Source organism: Physeter macrocephalus, chromosome 7 (genome assembly GCF_002837175.3).
Source record: "Physeter macrocephalus isolate SW-GA chromosome 7, ASM283717v5, whole genome shotgun sequence".
NCBI lineage: Eukaryota > Metazoa > Chordata > Mammalia > Artiodactyla > Physeteridae > Physeter > Physeter macrocephalus.
In genome coordinates, this window is record NC_041220.1 from 140,964,031 (window position 1) to 140,980,216 (window position 16,186).

General features: G+C 43.0%; 2 protein-coding genes across 3 annotated transcripts in view; both read right to left on the minus strand.

The window, feature by feature from the left end:
* The window catches only part of MGARP (mitochondria localized glutamic acid rich protein), a 12,468-nt gene extending 8,377 nt beyond the window's left edge, over nt 1–4,091 (minus strand). The window contains exon 1 of the mRNA XM_024119395.3: nt 3,960–4,091. Within this exon, the coding sequence (XP_023975163.1) occupies nt 3,960–4,041 (82 nt within the window). The 5' untranslated portion in view covers nt 4,042–4,091. The remainder of the gene's footprint in view (nt 1–3,959) is intronic.
* A 4,256-nt stretch (nt 4,092–8,347) lies between these two features.
* Nucleotides 8,348–14,619, minus strand: NDUFC1 (NADH:ubiquinone oxidoreductase subunit C1). Of its 2 annotated transcripts, XR_008617920.1 has the most exons (5): nt 14,481–14,619; nt 13,836–13,939; nt 12,255–12,334; nt 9,824–11,264; nt 8,348–8,535 (listed from the first exon to the last, which is right to left on the minus strand). XR_008617920.1 is itself a non-coding variant. In XM_007103828.4 (4 exons), exons 1-3 carry the CDS (start codon nt 14,545–14,547, stop codon nt 12,275–12,277), a joined length of 231 nt encoding a protein of 76 aa, XP_007103890.1. In that variant the 5' UTR covers nt 14,548–14,619; the 3' UTR covers nt 8,348–11,264; nt 12,255–12,274. The 2 variants fall into 2 exon arrangements, 1 of the variants encoding a protein (XP_007103890.1); XM_007103828.4 differs by having other exon boundaries at nt 8,348–11,264.
* Nucleotides 14,620–16,186: the final 1,567 nt, after the last annotated feature.

A 16,186-nucleotide genomic window follows, 5' to 3' on the forward strand; every position in this document is an offset into this window, starting at 1 on the left:
AACTCAATTTTGTTTCTTTTTATGGCTGAGTAATATTCCATTGTATATACGTGCCACATCTTCTTTATCCATTCATCTGTCGATGGACACTTAGGTTGCTTCCATGTCCTGGCTATTGTAAATAGAGCTGCAGTGAACATTGTGCTACATGACTCTTTCTGAATCATGGTTTTCTCAGGGTATATGCCCAGTAGTGGGATTGCTGGATCATATGGTAGTTCTATTTTTAGTGTTTTAAGGAACCTCCATACTGTTCTCCCTAGTGGCTGTATCAATTTACATTCCCACCAGATATAAGCTCTTTTAAGACAAATGTTGCCATAAGGTCATATCTAAAATACAAGGGCAATTTTGTACAGACTAATAGAAACAGATTAAGGTACTGTATTATTCTATTTAAATATATTAGCTCTATAGTGCTAGAATTTGTATATACCATATGCTACGTTATTGAAATTTTTATAATAGACTCAAAGCTAGAAGAAGCTTAAAGTTCATATAGCTCAAATTCTCTATTTTAAAGATAAAGAGGGACTTCCCTGGTGGCGCAGTGGTTAAGAGTCCACCTGCCAATGCAGGGGACACAGGTTTGATCTCTGCTCCGGGAAGATCCCGCATGCCTAGGAGCAACTAAGCCCGTGCGCCACAACTACTGAGCCTGCGCTCTAGAGCCCGTGAGCCACAACTACTGAACCTGCATGCCACAACTACTGAAGCCCGCGCGCCTAGAGCCCGTGCTCCGCAACAAGAGAAGCCACTGCAACGAGAAGCCCGTGCACCGCAACGTAGAGTAGCCCCCGCTCACTGCAACTAGAGAAAGCCCGCGCGCAGCAACGAAGACCCAACGCAGCCAAACATAAACAATAAAAAAATAAATATTTTTAAAAAGATTATAACTGTAGGGACTTCCCTCGCCGTCCCGTGGTTAAGACTCCGCGCTTCCAATGTATGGGGTGCAGGTTTGGTCCCTGGCTAGGGAACTAGGATCCCACATGCTGGAGGTGCAGCCAAAAAATAAAAACAAATAAATAAAACAAAATAATCTTTAAAAAAAGAGAATAACTGTAAACACAGCACACAAGCTCCCTAGCCTCAAAAAAGAGGGAAAAGATGTACAGGCGAATAATTGTAGACAAATAACTGCAATGCAGTATGACAAATGCTGTAATAGATGAAAGCAGAAGCTACAATAGCATGAAAACGCAGTGAAAGAACTCAGCTAGCTGGCTCAAGGTAACTGCCACAATTGAAAAGACGTGACCTGAGCTTTGAAGGAAAGTAGGAGTTTGTTAGATAAACAAGGGGAGGGAAAATTGCATTGGAGGAAGAAGGCAGGGCGTGTGCAAAAGCCTGAGACTTGTGTGACTAGGAAAACTCAACGTATTTTGATGTGGCCTGACACAGAAAATAAGGGTGTAGGGACCAGGAAGAAGTTATGATTTGCAGAAAGCAAATCTCAAGACATTTGCACAAACTACAAATCTCCATAGTAGCAAAATTGGGAAGATTTTGTATATATGTTCTTAGTTTGGATATAAATGATCATCTCTTAGAAAAAACCAATTTTTCCCTACAAATGTGCCCAGAGAGGCTATGGTAAGAGGTTATGTCTTTGACTTCTAGTGGAGCTTTTGTTGGTTTAAAAATACAGCTGTTATTAAATAGGGAATATATAGCTTTCATAGTTGGCAACCAGGCATAAATATCAAAAAGTTTTTTTAAATAGGAAGAAATAGAGAAAGCTACAGAGGTTTAAGTAAAGACAAATACAATTATGGCAGAGTTATTTAAAAGAGCAATGAAATGGGAAATAAATATTTGGTAAAGATTAGACAAATTTTAGCATATTCATAAATGTGAAACAGATATTTTAATTTTTGCAGAAGACTGTCTACACGAGAAAACATTTACAATATATTAAGTGAAAAGTTATAGCAGAATCATCTATACGGGACTATCCCAGATTACGTACCTTGTGGAAGCAATGTACATAAGAAAAAAAATGCAGAAAGGGGGAACAAAAGGTCTGGAACACCACGTACACTAAAATGTAGACAAATAGTGGTATTCACTAAGTGGTAGGGTTACAGGCAACTTCTGTTTTGCCTTTCTGAGTTTTTCCGGTGATCTACTGTAAACCTAATTTATTTATTCATTAAAATTTTACATTTTTAAAAGCAAAAACCAGAGAACAAAATTTGATGAGGCACGGTTAAAATTTTATCCTTCAATAAACTGAAACACTTTCCTTTTTCATTCAAGTTGGAAGTACCAAGACAAGGTTAATGTCCATGACCGAAGCCAAATTTCCAGTCAGTAACAGTTCTGAAAATACATAAATGAATCAATACTACAAAAAAGTAATTAGATGAAAATGAGGAAAAGACCAGTACTGCTACAAGTAGTATCGCTAACTACCTGTTTAGGATTTTCAAACTTCTTTTCTTTTGCCCCAAGTTGGGGAGGAAATTATTTGAAATATGTGCAGCTACCAAAAAAGGATGTGTATGCTTGTCCGTGAGGACGGTGAGGGCTGCGTTCAGAGAGCTCGAAAGGCCACGGTCGGGGCCTTTTCCATCTCCCCACCCCCAATCACAACAGCCCCGTTATCTTCTGAACTTCCGAAGGAATGAATGGCTTCCCCCTATTTCAGCAGCGAAAAGTCTGCTCTGTCTTACTCGGCATAAAGGTGAAGGAAAACGAAGACTCCTTATTTCTGTTACTGGAGGCAACTTCTTCTCAGTAGCATTTTAAGAGAAGAATAAAGCTAGTGACACATACCTTCCTTCTCTGCCACCCTCACCATCACCACCGCAGGCCTAATCAAAGTGGGAACAAATTGGCCATGGAGTTTTCCGCAGGAGTCTTTCTCTTTCTCCCCGACTCCAATGCAAGCCTTAGCAAGTGGGGCAAAGTGACGGGAGAACTAAGAACTTTCCACGGGGTTGTCTAAGAGCCGGCGCCCCAGTCGGGGACGGAAAAGAGAAGGGAGATGCGCGACGACTAGGAAAGAGCCGGCTGGGGCAGAACTGCCCGCGAGCGCAAACCTGGGCGCAGGGCCGCCGGCGGCTGGCAGGGAAAACGCTCTCCTGCTCACACTTCGGCACCTACGATGGCCCAGGCCCTAGGCTAGGCGCTTTCGTGCGCATCCACTTTTATTGAATAAGCTTCCAGCTCGCCCTGCCACTTCCCCTTCAGGAAATTCGCTCCCTTTCCCCGTGCTTTAGAAAATCTACAGGTGATGGATACAGGGGGGCACGCAGCCCGACAGCTGGAGGGCTCCAGATCTCTCTGCAGCCCCTAAGGAAAGCGTTTCGAAGCCCCTTCCTCGCCGGGGATGCCACGGCCCAGCCTCGTGGCTGCCGAGTCCTGGACAGGTCTTGAGTCTATTTACTCAAGAGCATTCACCCAACTGCTACGGGGCCGGGACGGCCTCCCGCGCGCCCTGCCTGGCCCGCAGACCACGGTCCATCCTCTCACCCACTCCTCTGCTTCCTCGTGAAGCTGGAGAGCGCTTTGGGCCCTGTATTAAGACAGGGGTGAGCTTGGCCGACTTTCGCCAGGCACTTTTCTCAGCGCTGTTAACTACACATTAACTCATTAAATCTCATCAGTGTCCCCATTGTGCAGATGAGGAAACTGAAGTGAAGTCACTTGCCCAAGACCAAGACTCGAACCCAGGAGGTCTAGTGCGGATCCAGAAGCCGCGCTGGAAAGGCACCCTACTTCCAAAGTCTCCAAGAATTTCGAGGCCATTTCCCGGCGACCCTCCCCCCTCTTCCCCGCCCCCCTCCATCCCCATCCCTATCCCCAGTCTCAGGCTTCTGCTGCCGGGGTTGGCTTTGGCCCACGAAGGGCGGGCGGGACCCGGGGCGCCCGCGCGATCTGTGCGCGGGGCACCTGTCCTCCTCGGGCTTGGACGCCGGGAGAGGCCCCCCGGGCCGGCGCCTGCGACTCACCGTCCTTCCGGAGCGGCGCGGGGCCTGGGGGCGCCCGCAGAGGCAGCGCCAGGCTCCTGGAGACCGCCCTGCGGAGGTACATCGCGCCCGGCTCCCTGCACGCCGCTGCCGCTGTAGCCCCGCGGTGCCGCGGCGCGCGCGGAGCCCTGGCGAGCCCCGCCCCGGGGCGGGGCGCTGACCCCTGCCCGCCCCGCCCCGCCCCGCCCCGCCCCGCCCTGCGGCCCCGTGGGGGACGTGCGCAGGCGCTGGTCGTGCGCACCGTCCTCCCTCGACCCGATCTGCAGGCTCCGTCGCCTTCGCCTGGGCCCGAGAAGCGGCTGGTGGCATCTCGGAAAAGGGATGGAGGCCCGAGAAGTCGCCGTCATCTGCCTGCCCTGTACTGTTCCAGACAGTGGCACTCCTCAGAGCGGGCTGGAAATGTCTCGGGACCCGCATCCGGAATGAGACACAGGCAGGATGTATCACGCCGTGTGCAAGCCGAACCCACTTTCTCTCACGCACTCCGCTAGCTTTCCTCGGAGTGGAAAGGGCAGCTGCAAGTTCCCTGGAGACGGAGGAGAGGGGTAGCCTCAGCCTCCCATTCGCGCTCTGGGTGACGTTCAGAGTCCTAAGAAAATTCCGCGCTAATGGCTGAATTTCTAGGCAATTCCTGATTACAATGGCTTTAAGATATAAACTCCAAAAATGCTGCATATTCCTCTATGGGATGTGAAGCTAGTATTTCCAAATCAACTAAAAACACTAAATTATTAGTTTCTCCCTCCAGATTTCAATCACTTGCCTCGTTGTGGCGACGAGAATCTGTCACGGTTTGAATATGGAAAGCAATAATTTATGCTTATAACATTTTCTCAGTGATTCATCTTTGGAGGGCACCATTTCCTACTATAATAACCCCTTAAGTATGCTTGGCACTTGACAGTTTGTAAAGCACTTTCACATAATTTTCTCCTTTAATTTTTATTTCATCCCTCCGAGGAAGGTGGCAGTTATTCGGTTAGCAAACGACCAGGTACGTGGTGGGGAGGAATTTTCAGGGACCGATGGTTATGATTTTTTTTTTTAAAGGACATTAACACAGTCCTTCTAGTTCCCAGTTCTCTTGGCATGTTACAGGCAAACTGTCTGCTCATTTGCTAGGTGAATAACTAAACACTCCTCAGAGGTTCTCGCTCTGAACCCAGTTCTAATAATCTTTAATATATTCTCATTTAAGGAGTACAAGCCAATGATCAGAACTAGTTTTTTGATGCTCAGAGTCACTAGCTATTCCTAGTGATTAAACCTTAAGAGCAAATAGGTAATCTGTGTTAATGAGAGGTCAGATTTAGACTTCCAAGCCCCAAAGAAGGGGCTAGACCCAGACCCTCCACCAAGAAGTTAGGCAGTCCTGAGAGTAACAAAATGCAGATTAGTACACTTGCTACCTTTGCCCAGCATCAAGTACACGATCCTAGAATGAACTGCTAGCAGCTAGTACAGACTGACAAATCAAATCAAATCTGTGGGGAGAGCTCCTAACCATTTCCAACCTGGTGCAGCCCAATTTAAAATTAAAAGAGAAAACAAATCTGTTTAGCACTACAGCTCATTCTTTCTTTGGTCTGCTTAAGGCTGAATTTTGACTTAGTTGCCAGGGAGAGGAAATAGTCAAAGGCAGTAAATGCATTTAAATGAATTAATGCGGGAGACCTCCCTGGTGGTCCAGTGGGTAAGACTCCGCGCTCCCAATGCAAGGGGCCCCCAGGGTTCGATCCCTGGTCGGGAAACTAGTTCCTGCATGCATCCCACAACTAAGAGGTCGCAAGGAAGATCCCACGTGCTGCAACTAAGACCCAGCGGAGACTAGTTTTTTTTTTAAAAAAAAGGTCCATTAATGTGGAGAAGAAAGAAAAAAATAATAAATGAATTAATGCTGGAATTCCCTGACGGTCCAGTGGTTAGGACTCCAAGCTTTCACTGCCGGGGGCCCCGGAGAGGTCGCAAGGAAGATCCCACGTGCTGCAACTAAGACCCAGCGGAGACTAAATAGTTTTTTTTTTTTAAAAAAAGGTCCATTAATGTGGAGAAGAAAGAAAAAAATAATAAATGAATTAATGCTGGAATTCCCTGACGGTCCAGTGGTTAGGACTCCAAGCTTTCACTGCCGGGGGCCCCGGCTCAATCCCTGGTCAGGGAACTAAGATCTCACAAGCTGTGCAGCAGGGCCAAAAAAGAAAAAAGAATTAATGCATATACTATACTGTTATTTAATGTACTTGCAGCTCCCCTAAAAAGGATTCTGAGTGAACACTTGTAAATGATAATGCCTCCCAGGACACGGTTCTAGACCCCTCTTCAGAATTCCGATGTAGACTCAGAGTCTGGATATAGTCTGAGCTCTTCTGGATCATCCCCAGGTTCCATAGCAGCCACCTACTCTCAGTCAAACTGTCTGTAAGTATCTGTCAAAATGCCTAGGGATTGTGCTAGATGCTGAGGATTGGTCATAATTTATTTCACAGATATTTACCAAGTATCTTATTAGTGTTCCAGGGCATTCTTCAGTAACAAGTTATGGTTCCTGCTACCACTCACAGAGGTTATAGTTTCAGGTTAAACAGACATGGAACCAACATCTTTTCTCAGGAGTGGCTGCCAAGCCTACCATCAGTGCGGTCAGTGATCACAAAGAAATCTCTGACCAGATATAAGTGATAAATGTAATCTAAGGGCTGCGGTTAAAGCCAAACTGGTTTAAACAATGCAAACCACCTAAACAATGCAAAAATAACACACATGCGTATAGGGCTTCCAAAACTTCTCCCAAAGTGTTGTCACATCTGTCTTTGTACTTCATCCTCTTAACAAGCCTAAGGAGTAGGTGGAGGAATGTTGATTATCCTTGTATTACACATGAAAAAAATCGAGGTAGTCTAACACCGTGGTTAAGAGCCTGAGTTTGGGAATCAGAAACCTGTTCAGATGTACTGGTCTGAGTAAAATGGGGATACCTCCTTTATTCATTGTGGTGTTGTCAGCTGTAAAGCACATTAGGTGTAAAACGCGCTCAGCTAGTCGGAGAAGGCAGTGCTAGACTCTGACTTGCAGCCTAAGCCGAAGCTCCAGGCTCCCTTACAATGTGCTCGTGCCTCTCAGTGCGCCCTTGATAGGATCCATTATACTCCACCATCGCGTCGCATGCTAAGGTCAAGTAGGGAGTTTCTCATGTCCTCTAGGTCGGATGTGGCCATCCCAGCTGGCAAAGGCAAGAACTGTGAGATAAATAGTGCCACTTCTCCAGATCCCTTTTCATCTTAGCCAAAAGCTCATGCCTCTTGGATCAAAGGGAATTTGCCACCTACTCTACTGCTCCTGTAGGATATGTGGCTTTCCATTTTGATGTCAAACACTTCCCAAGAAAGGACATGCCTGTGGGGTGTCAAATTCACTCTGTAGCAAGCTGTTTCTCCAGAACCCTGAGAGAATTTTAACAGTAGGTCTTCGCTCTACAAGACTGTTAAAGGCTGAGACAGTGGTTTCCCAGCTGGTAGCCACATTGTTTATAATGCCGCCCTTGAACACATCCTCGACATTTTTCTTGGTCTTGTTGGGAAAACAAGAACTTAGGGTTAGAGTTAACCTGGTTTATCTAAGATGATCTCCACCTAACTGTGACTGTTGACAAAGACAATATTAGTTTTGAAAACATATTGTAAGAGAGGGAGCTCACGAAGCTCCCCAACCACTGGCAATATTAGTCATACTTACTCAAGGCTTAAGTTCCATAAAATTAAACGCAATTTTCAAAGACTGAGTGATTTCCTAGGCTCCACAGAAAGCTGGAAACAGCTTTGTTTTTTTAAATACTAAATCCCTAAGCTATAACCTGTACTTTCAACAGATCAATACGGATATAAAGTGAAACAATTTAGAAGAGTATCTAGGAAGACAAACTGGAAAGCAATTTGAGAAAGTCCTGATAACACGCTTTTTTTTTTAACATCTTTATTGGAGTGTAATTGCTTTACAATGTTTCTGCTGTATAACAAAGTGAATCAGTTATACATATACATATGTTCCCATATCTCCTCCCTCCCTCCCTCCCTATCCCACCCCTCTAGGTGGTCACAAAGCACCGAGCTGATCTCCCTGTGCTACGTGGCTGCTTCCCACTAGCTAGCTATTTTACATTTGGTATGCACGCTTTTGATGGCCTAAAATATTTCGATAAAATGAAGGAGAAAGGGTAATCAAGATGGTAAATTCTTAAACTATTCTTGGAGGTTCCTCAGTAGTCTTTCCATCTATTCACTTTCTCTTCTGTAGTAAAATAAACATGACATTCCCTACCCCTTCCATATTATTTTCCTAAGGCTACCATAGCAAATTACTACAGAATCGGATGGCTTAAAACAACAAACTTTATTCTCTCACACTTCTGGAGGTTAGAAGTCTGAAGTCAAGGTGTGAAACATGTAGGCAAGAACCCTTCCAGCTTCTGATGTTTACCGGTAATCCTCGCTTTCCACATGCATCACTCCAGTCGCTGCCTCCATCCTTCCTGTCTTCTCCCTGTGTGTCTGTGTCTTTTCTCCTGAGAAACATACCAGTCACATTGGGCTAAGGGCCCACTCTACTCCAGTAGACTCATTTTAACTAATTATATCTGCAAATACCCTGTTTCCAAATAAGGTTACATTCTGAGATAATGGGGGACTTCAACATATCTTTTTGGGGACCAAAATTTAACCCATAACAACTTCTTATACTTAAAACTGAGCTCCTATAGCTTTTTTTTTTCTCTACAGCAACTTAAGAAAATAATTTAATGACTATCTCAGATACTAAATCTGAAAAAAAAGGTCTGATTTTGATCTAATAAAAAACTTGACAGCATTTGACATATGATTTTGTCTGTATCTTCTTTTTTATGGAATTTTTTTACATTATTGCTAAAGGAACCATCATTTGACCAAGTTCTTCTTAGGAATTGTGTATCAGAACGATTCTTGTTCAGTCCAGCTAAAACATCTCAGTTTAAGAGACTACTGACCGTAGCCTTCTCTTTACAATGTGGGCTGGGGAAGAGACGGTCTGTGTGCAAAGGAAATAAAGCACATATGCAGAAAGCAGAGCCAAGAGCAAAAGTGTGGATAACATTTGAATTCCAATTATTCCTGGGCTCACATGCATGCCTGTTATGGCAGTCTGTGAGTCACTCTGTATCCTCATAACCTTTTTTTAGTTTCATATAATTTGAGTTAGGTTTCAATATTTAGTTTAGAAAGCACCTTTCCACCAGTGCCCCTATGTGGCACAACTCTAGGAGGTGTTACTCAGAGTAATCTGCATCTGTACTGTCCAATACGGCAGCTACCAGCCCCATGTGCTATTTAATGAAAAGGAAATAAAACTAAAAAAAAAATGCAGTCACATTAATCACATTCCAAATGCTCAATAGCCACATGGGAGTAGTGGCTACTACACTGGCTAGCACAGGCAGAACATGTCCATCGTTGCACAAAGTTCCTTTGGACAGCCCTAGTCTTCAGGAATGGCTCCCCCTGGAGTTACAGAGGCACAATCAAGATGGAAGTCCACACAGGGCAGCTTTATATTCAAGGCCTGACATACAGTAAATCTTGCTTGTTAAAGCTGTATTTTATTTCCAACTGAGGTTATCAGTTTCCAGAATTTCAAGTGTCTTAGAGTTTTCTGTTCCCTTTAGGGATGTGAATTTTAAGTGTCTCTTTTAGGGTCAAGTTCCTTGAATTGGGAGTTGATACCTGACTTCTTGGTCCATTACCATGTGACAGTATTAGTTTCCTACTGCTGCTATAACAAACTTAGTGGTTTAAAACAACACAAATTTATTATCTTACATTTTTGTAGGTGAGAAATCCAACATGGGTCTCACTGGGCTAAAGTTAAGGTGTCAGCAAGGCTGTGTTCCTTTCTGGAGGCTCCAGCGTAGAACTTCTTTGACTTCTCCGTCCCTTGGCTCTTGGCCCTCTTTCATCTTCAAAGCTAGCAATGGCCGGCTGAGTCTTTCTCATGTCACACCACTCTGACACACACTGGTGCCTCCCCCAACCAGATAATCCAGGATAATCTCTCCATCTCAATGTCAGCTGATTAGCAAATTTAATTCCATCTGCAACCTTAATTCCCCTTTGCCTAACCTAACCTAACATATATACAAATTCTGGGGAATAGGACATGGTCTTCTTTAAGAGTCCATCATTCTACTTTCCAGTGATATTGAGCAAATGACTCTTTACCTCTGCTTTTTGCATTTGTACAATTATGGAATTGGTCTATATGACCCCCTAAGGTCCTTTCCAGTTCTACCAGCTAGGACTCCGAATTGACAAAAGTTAAGAGTTACTGTTTTATCTGGTCTTTCACTGAATTTGGATTAAATACTTAATCTGAGATAATGTAACTCTGAACTTATGTTCAGAAGTGACTTCCAAAGGTATTGGGCCATGAATCTCCCAGAGTTAAGTGTTGGCCAGAGCCCCAAACACAAACAAAGCCGTTTATAAACTTTCTATTTAACATCAGAATGGAGATACAAATAATACACTTTTAAATGTATAGTATTCATACATTAAGTGTTTAAATTACATGTTAATGAAGTGGCATAAAAATAGGTGTTAACTGATTCACAAGAGAGGGTTTGGATGAGGGATAAATGAAGTGTTTTTTCATTTGTCTCTATTAGCTCTCACCAACTCCTTTTTTTGAATAGTTTGTTATTCATTGGATGAAAGTCATATTAGCAAAATGAGCCAACTGTTGCCATACTGGTGTAAAAGTCACCCAAATGAAAATCATTCAAACTCAAGGAAATGGAGTCAGAAGAAACTGTGGTAAGAAGAAACTGTGGTAAGAAGAAAATAGTATTTGGGTTCTTTTGTATTTTAAATAATAGAGTAGGAGTAGTTCTATCATCCTGATCACTAAATAAGTGTTCTGATTAGAAATTAGAAGTTGATAGAAGGAGTAAATCCTCAGCAGTGATTTGTTTTTTAATCTATATCCTTAAAAAGTTATTTTTACCAATGTGTCCTTAATTACCACTGACCCTGTTATCAGATGGTACTTTCCACATTAAAATACTGCTAGTAATTTACATTAGAATTGACATTTTATACATTGTCACAATGTACATAATCTGAAGAATACAGAACTATTTTTAAATTTAATTATGTGAAACACAAATGCTGACTTGACATATGTTCACATGTAACGCTTTCTCTCATGTTTACAACTCAACAGATTGGTGAATCCAGAGGAACTGCTATAAACACTATATACCTATAATGGAAAAAAAAAGAAAACTGTAGCATTAACCAGCAGAAGTAATATTAAAATTAGACCATTCTGAACAATGCACCTTAGAGCATCAGGGGAAGTCTAAAAAAACAAATCCACAAAGAATATCAACTCCTCATTTTATCTAAGTTTTAGCAAAAAAAAAAAAAAAATTTTTTTTTAAATCTGAACTACAGGAGTAGCAAAAGCATCTGGTTTTGATTTAAAAACCTATTTCATTTTTATCTCTTGATTGACTGAAGTAGTGAAATGGGCAAGGTGATAATAACAGAACAAAATGTACATTTGTGATTACTATTTTATTCTCCAGCACATATAAGTTATCTACTTTAATCAACCTAATCCAAGAAAGCTGAGATTTATAAGGATGATTTTTCATTTTACAAAAGGATTAATACAGGATTCCTTTAAAAATATTTTCAGAAATATGGCACACATATACATATAAAATAAACTCACTCTCTTTTAATTCACAGACCATGCAGGGTATTCTATCTTACTCACAGCTAGGTTTTATCAGGAATTGTCCAACTGGGTGTTAGTTGTAATGACAATCATACTAAAATCATCATGCAGTAAAAAATTTAACAATTGAATGCCCTGTTCTCATGGAATTTTACACTCAAGTGTGGTATATGACAAACAGGTACTAAGAAATACATACACAAACAATGATAACTTGTCCTAAGTGCTATGAAGGCACCGTGTACAGCACTACTAGATTTAAGAAAATATGACTTTGGTTTCATTCTTAAGCACAACTTCCTCTGAACACAGTCAAAGTGTAATGATTAAAAATGATTATGCTAAGAGATCCTTGAGCCAAGGTATTAAAAATTCATAAATTTGCCACAGACAGGAATATAGGTGCTAAAAAGTATAAACCTAATGAAAAAAGTCAAAACACATTATTTAAAAAGAGGTCAAATTAACTTGCAGAGTCTATTCAATCCTAGAAAATCACATACTTACTGTATCGGTATTTCAAAAGTTTATTCCAACCCATTTCTTCTTTTATACTCTAAAACATCTTCATTATGTTGTTTGATGAGCTAGAAGTAGGTGACAATTAAAATTAGAAATGTAATCTTCCTGGCAACTTAAAGAGGAGATCAACTAATGATATTTATATTTTGCAAGAGAAATAAGGATAGGTTAAAAGAATTACAACTATTCTAATTAGAAATAGAAGGCTAAGGGATACAAAAGTCCAAAAGCTATGAATGATATGTACTTGTTCACCACAACCTGACATACTAAATTTGAGAAGGCAACCCTTAAAAGTTTAAATCCAACTTCTGCAAATCAATTACTTCACTCAGTGGGGAATGAATGGAATGGAGAGCCTTACCACAGAGGGGCTAAAGCAACAGGACAGAGCAGACCTGGTTATTAGATGGGGTTGGTGGATGTGTACTATACTTCTAACCTCAGAAGTATGATACTGTGAGTGAACGACCAACCCACATCCCCCAACTGTATTATGTATTAATTAGATGTCATGGAGGACAGCCACTTTCTCAGAACCACGGTCTGACAGAATATGCAAGGAGAACAATGGCTGATATAGGGCGACATGTGTTGCAAAGATCCAATATCCATCAGAGCTCTCAGCAACAAGTTTCTTTTTAGGAAAACTTTAAAAATGTATAAAGTTACATTATAACAAACGTTATTTTGAAAGGATTAGTTACTAAGTTGTAAGTAACTTTCAACATCTCTTCCTCCTTTCCATGTCAAAGAGCTGAACCACTTTAATGTAAACAATCCCAAATAAGAGATCTAAGGGTTGGAGGTGGGCGGCAGTGGAGGAAATTCCAAAACAAAAAATTTAAATACTAATGTCGCACAGATACTTTTAAAAAATTTATCTATGGAGAGGCAGTATTTCACAGTGGTCTACAGTGTAGCTCTGAAGTCAGGGAGAACTGGGTTTGGCAACTTAATTTCTCCAAGTGTTTCCTACATCCGTAAAAGGTCAACAATAATAGTACTACCACGTAGTGTTGTTGAAAAAATTAAACAAGTTTTTACAGGTAAAGCATTTGGCGTACTGTAAACAAAGACAAAAAAAAAAAGAAAGAAAGAAAAAGGCTGCTACACACTAGGTACAATTTCCAACAATGTATTTATACAAACATTGTTAAAATCTTATATCTTGTTAAGTCCAATGGGATTTAATTTGCATAGCTTGTTCATTTACGATCTGTCCCTACGGCATCTGAAAAAAGTGCCTTCATAAAACCCCAACCCGCCTCCATGTTCATTAAGATATAAACTAAAGGATAATTAATATGTAGTAAAACTGCCATTCACGACAAAACCAGGCGAAGGAACAATGACAGAAATTTCAGCCTCATTATACTTTCTCGATGCCTCTGAAACCTTGATATTTTTTAGTCCTTGGGATTTCCCTCCTGGAGAAACAGATTATTAGCAGTTACATAAATAACCTATGGTATGGGAGATTTGCTGCTCAACAATCAACCTCACACCGATACTTGTCCTCTCCAGCGTGCTGGAGTAGCACGGTTTAAGGGAGTATATACTTACATAGATCCACAAGAAAACGGCGGTGCCCAAGGTCAGTCCAACCTTCAGCCAGTCAGGTCTGCCATGTGGCGGTTCCCGAATGTAGAACTTTGACCGCGCTGAAGCTGAAAGGGGACAGCAAGGGTCTCTAAATCTATAACTTACCGCCCTGTAGGTATAAACCTGACATTTACATGCGTATTGTCGCTTTTAATTCCCCCTTCTACTTCCTCATTTAAACAGCCACAGAAAGAGAAGTTCAGAGAGGCCTAGTAACTCGCGCTGGGCCACCAGCAGGGCCAGACCGGTGGCCCCTGTCGTCCAGGGCGCCTTCAAAGCCTCGTACACGGGCTTTGGCGACCCCTCCGACGTCTCGGGGGTGGGCGGATAGAAGCGCCCCCGGGAGGGTCTCCCTCTCCCGCGTCTGCAGGAAGAGGGACTCAAAGTCCATTCGCCGAGACCCCGAGGGGTCGGAGGGTGGGCGGCGGCTGACGAGGAGCCGAGAGTCGCGGGTGGAGGCAGGCGTGGGCTCCGGGAGGCGGGCCGGCGCAGGTCACGGCCGGACAAGCCCGGGGCGCAGCCGCCTCCTGTCCCCGCGGGGCTGCGTTCGCCCTGGGAGCCGCAGGCTGGAAGGTCGGGGCGGCCTGCTCGAGGAGGGACACTTACAGCCGCTCGGGAGCCTGGCCGGGGCGAGCAGCTTGGAGAAAGAGCGCAACAAGGCGGACGGCGCCATCTTGCCGGGTTGGGCTCCGCCTCCTCCAGCCCCGCCGCTCCCGGGGGTCGGCGTCCGGCCGAGCGCCCCCTGGCGGGCGGAGGCGCGGAGCTGTGGGCTCTGCGGCCGCGCCGCGTGCAAGAATTGGAGTTACCGCCTGGTGCTCTAGCTCTTCTGGTCTCAGCCCTCAGTCTGCACAGTGGGATTACGAAGGAGATGATTACAAGGGGGAAAATAAAAGGTAGTTTAGCCGCGTCTCTGTCCTCGGAGAGTTTATTTCAGACCCCCGCCCCAGGGACACTTAACAGAGAGAGTCACCAAAATCTTCCTGCTTAAGCCGGGAAACGGCAAGTGAAGGGGGTTGAATAGTAGCATTTTGATCGAATTCGGTGTTTCAGGCACTGTGCCGTAATGCATCATTTGATTTACATGCCCTCTCATTTCACTTTCACAACGGCCGCAGGACACGCCGTGATTTTTATTCTCAATTTGTAGATGAAACTCAAAAGACAAGCTCTTCCTCCAAGGTGACGTATTATATATACCTCATATCTGAAACGACCTCTTACAGTTCCCAAAGTCTGTTTATACGCACTAGCACAGTAAAGCCTCACAACCCTGTGAGGAAAAGAGAATCCTAGTATTTCAGAAGTGCCCCGACCAGTTCAAGACCACACAGCAGGGGAAGTTGGGACTCGGACTTAGCCTACCCAACAGGTTTAGACAGTCTCCTGAGGCCATAAGCTGCAGAGCAGGCTCAAAGTGCCAAGTTCAAAGCGCCATTCTTGCTCACCTCTTTTTAGCTATATGATTTTTAGGCAAATTACTTAACCTCTCCATGCCTCAGTTTTATATCTGGAACAAAACACCTACGCTATAGGGTCGTTGGGACGCTTAGAGCGTGTCTGGTAGTTGTAAACAACTTGCTTTTGCCTATCTCTTTGATACCTATTGTACTGACCAATAGGTTTTATCGTTCACATTTGAATCAGATTTTTTGTGCATTTCATTCTCGATTCAAACTGATGTCTAAAGGCCATGTAAAAATATGTATAATTTTACATATTTTAGTTAGGTTTAATTTTTAAACCTTATGTCATTTGGGTTCATTTTAAGAGCAAAATAAATGTTAGCAAATCTCTTTTTCTTTCTATACTTTCCTTAGCAATGTTATTGAAAAAAATTGTTAACCAAAAACTATTGACCAAAAAAGTAAAATAATCGTTCTATGTTTTCTGGCTTATTTTTACATGCAACTGATGGCTACATAGATTGCTAAACTGTGAGTCACTTTATAGTTTGTAACCTAGTTTGAGCCTCCTGGACTCATGCTCAAGTAAACAAACCACACAACTAACATGCTGAGTCAGTTGTTGGTTCTCAACTTCTTGGCTTCTTGTCCACTCAGCAACCTGTCAGTAGTATATCCTTTCTACCCCATCCCTTGGAAGCTTGTCCTGACACAGCTTTTGCTAGAATCCAACGAGTTGGAACAGAAGGCACATTTAGTCAGAGCATACAAAACCATTAGGCAAATTACTAAATTTCACTACTGCTATTGGAAAAGCCTGTTTTGTTCTTTTGCCCCTCGTGTCCTTTTACCAGTGTATATTTTGGGGAAGTGATGAAGTATAAGCACATTTCTCTCAGCGTGTTAGAG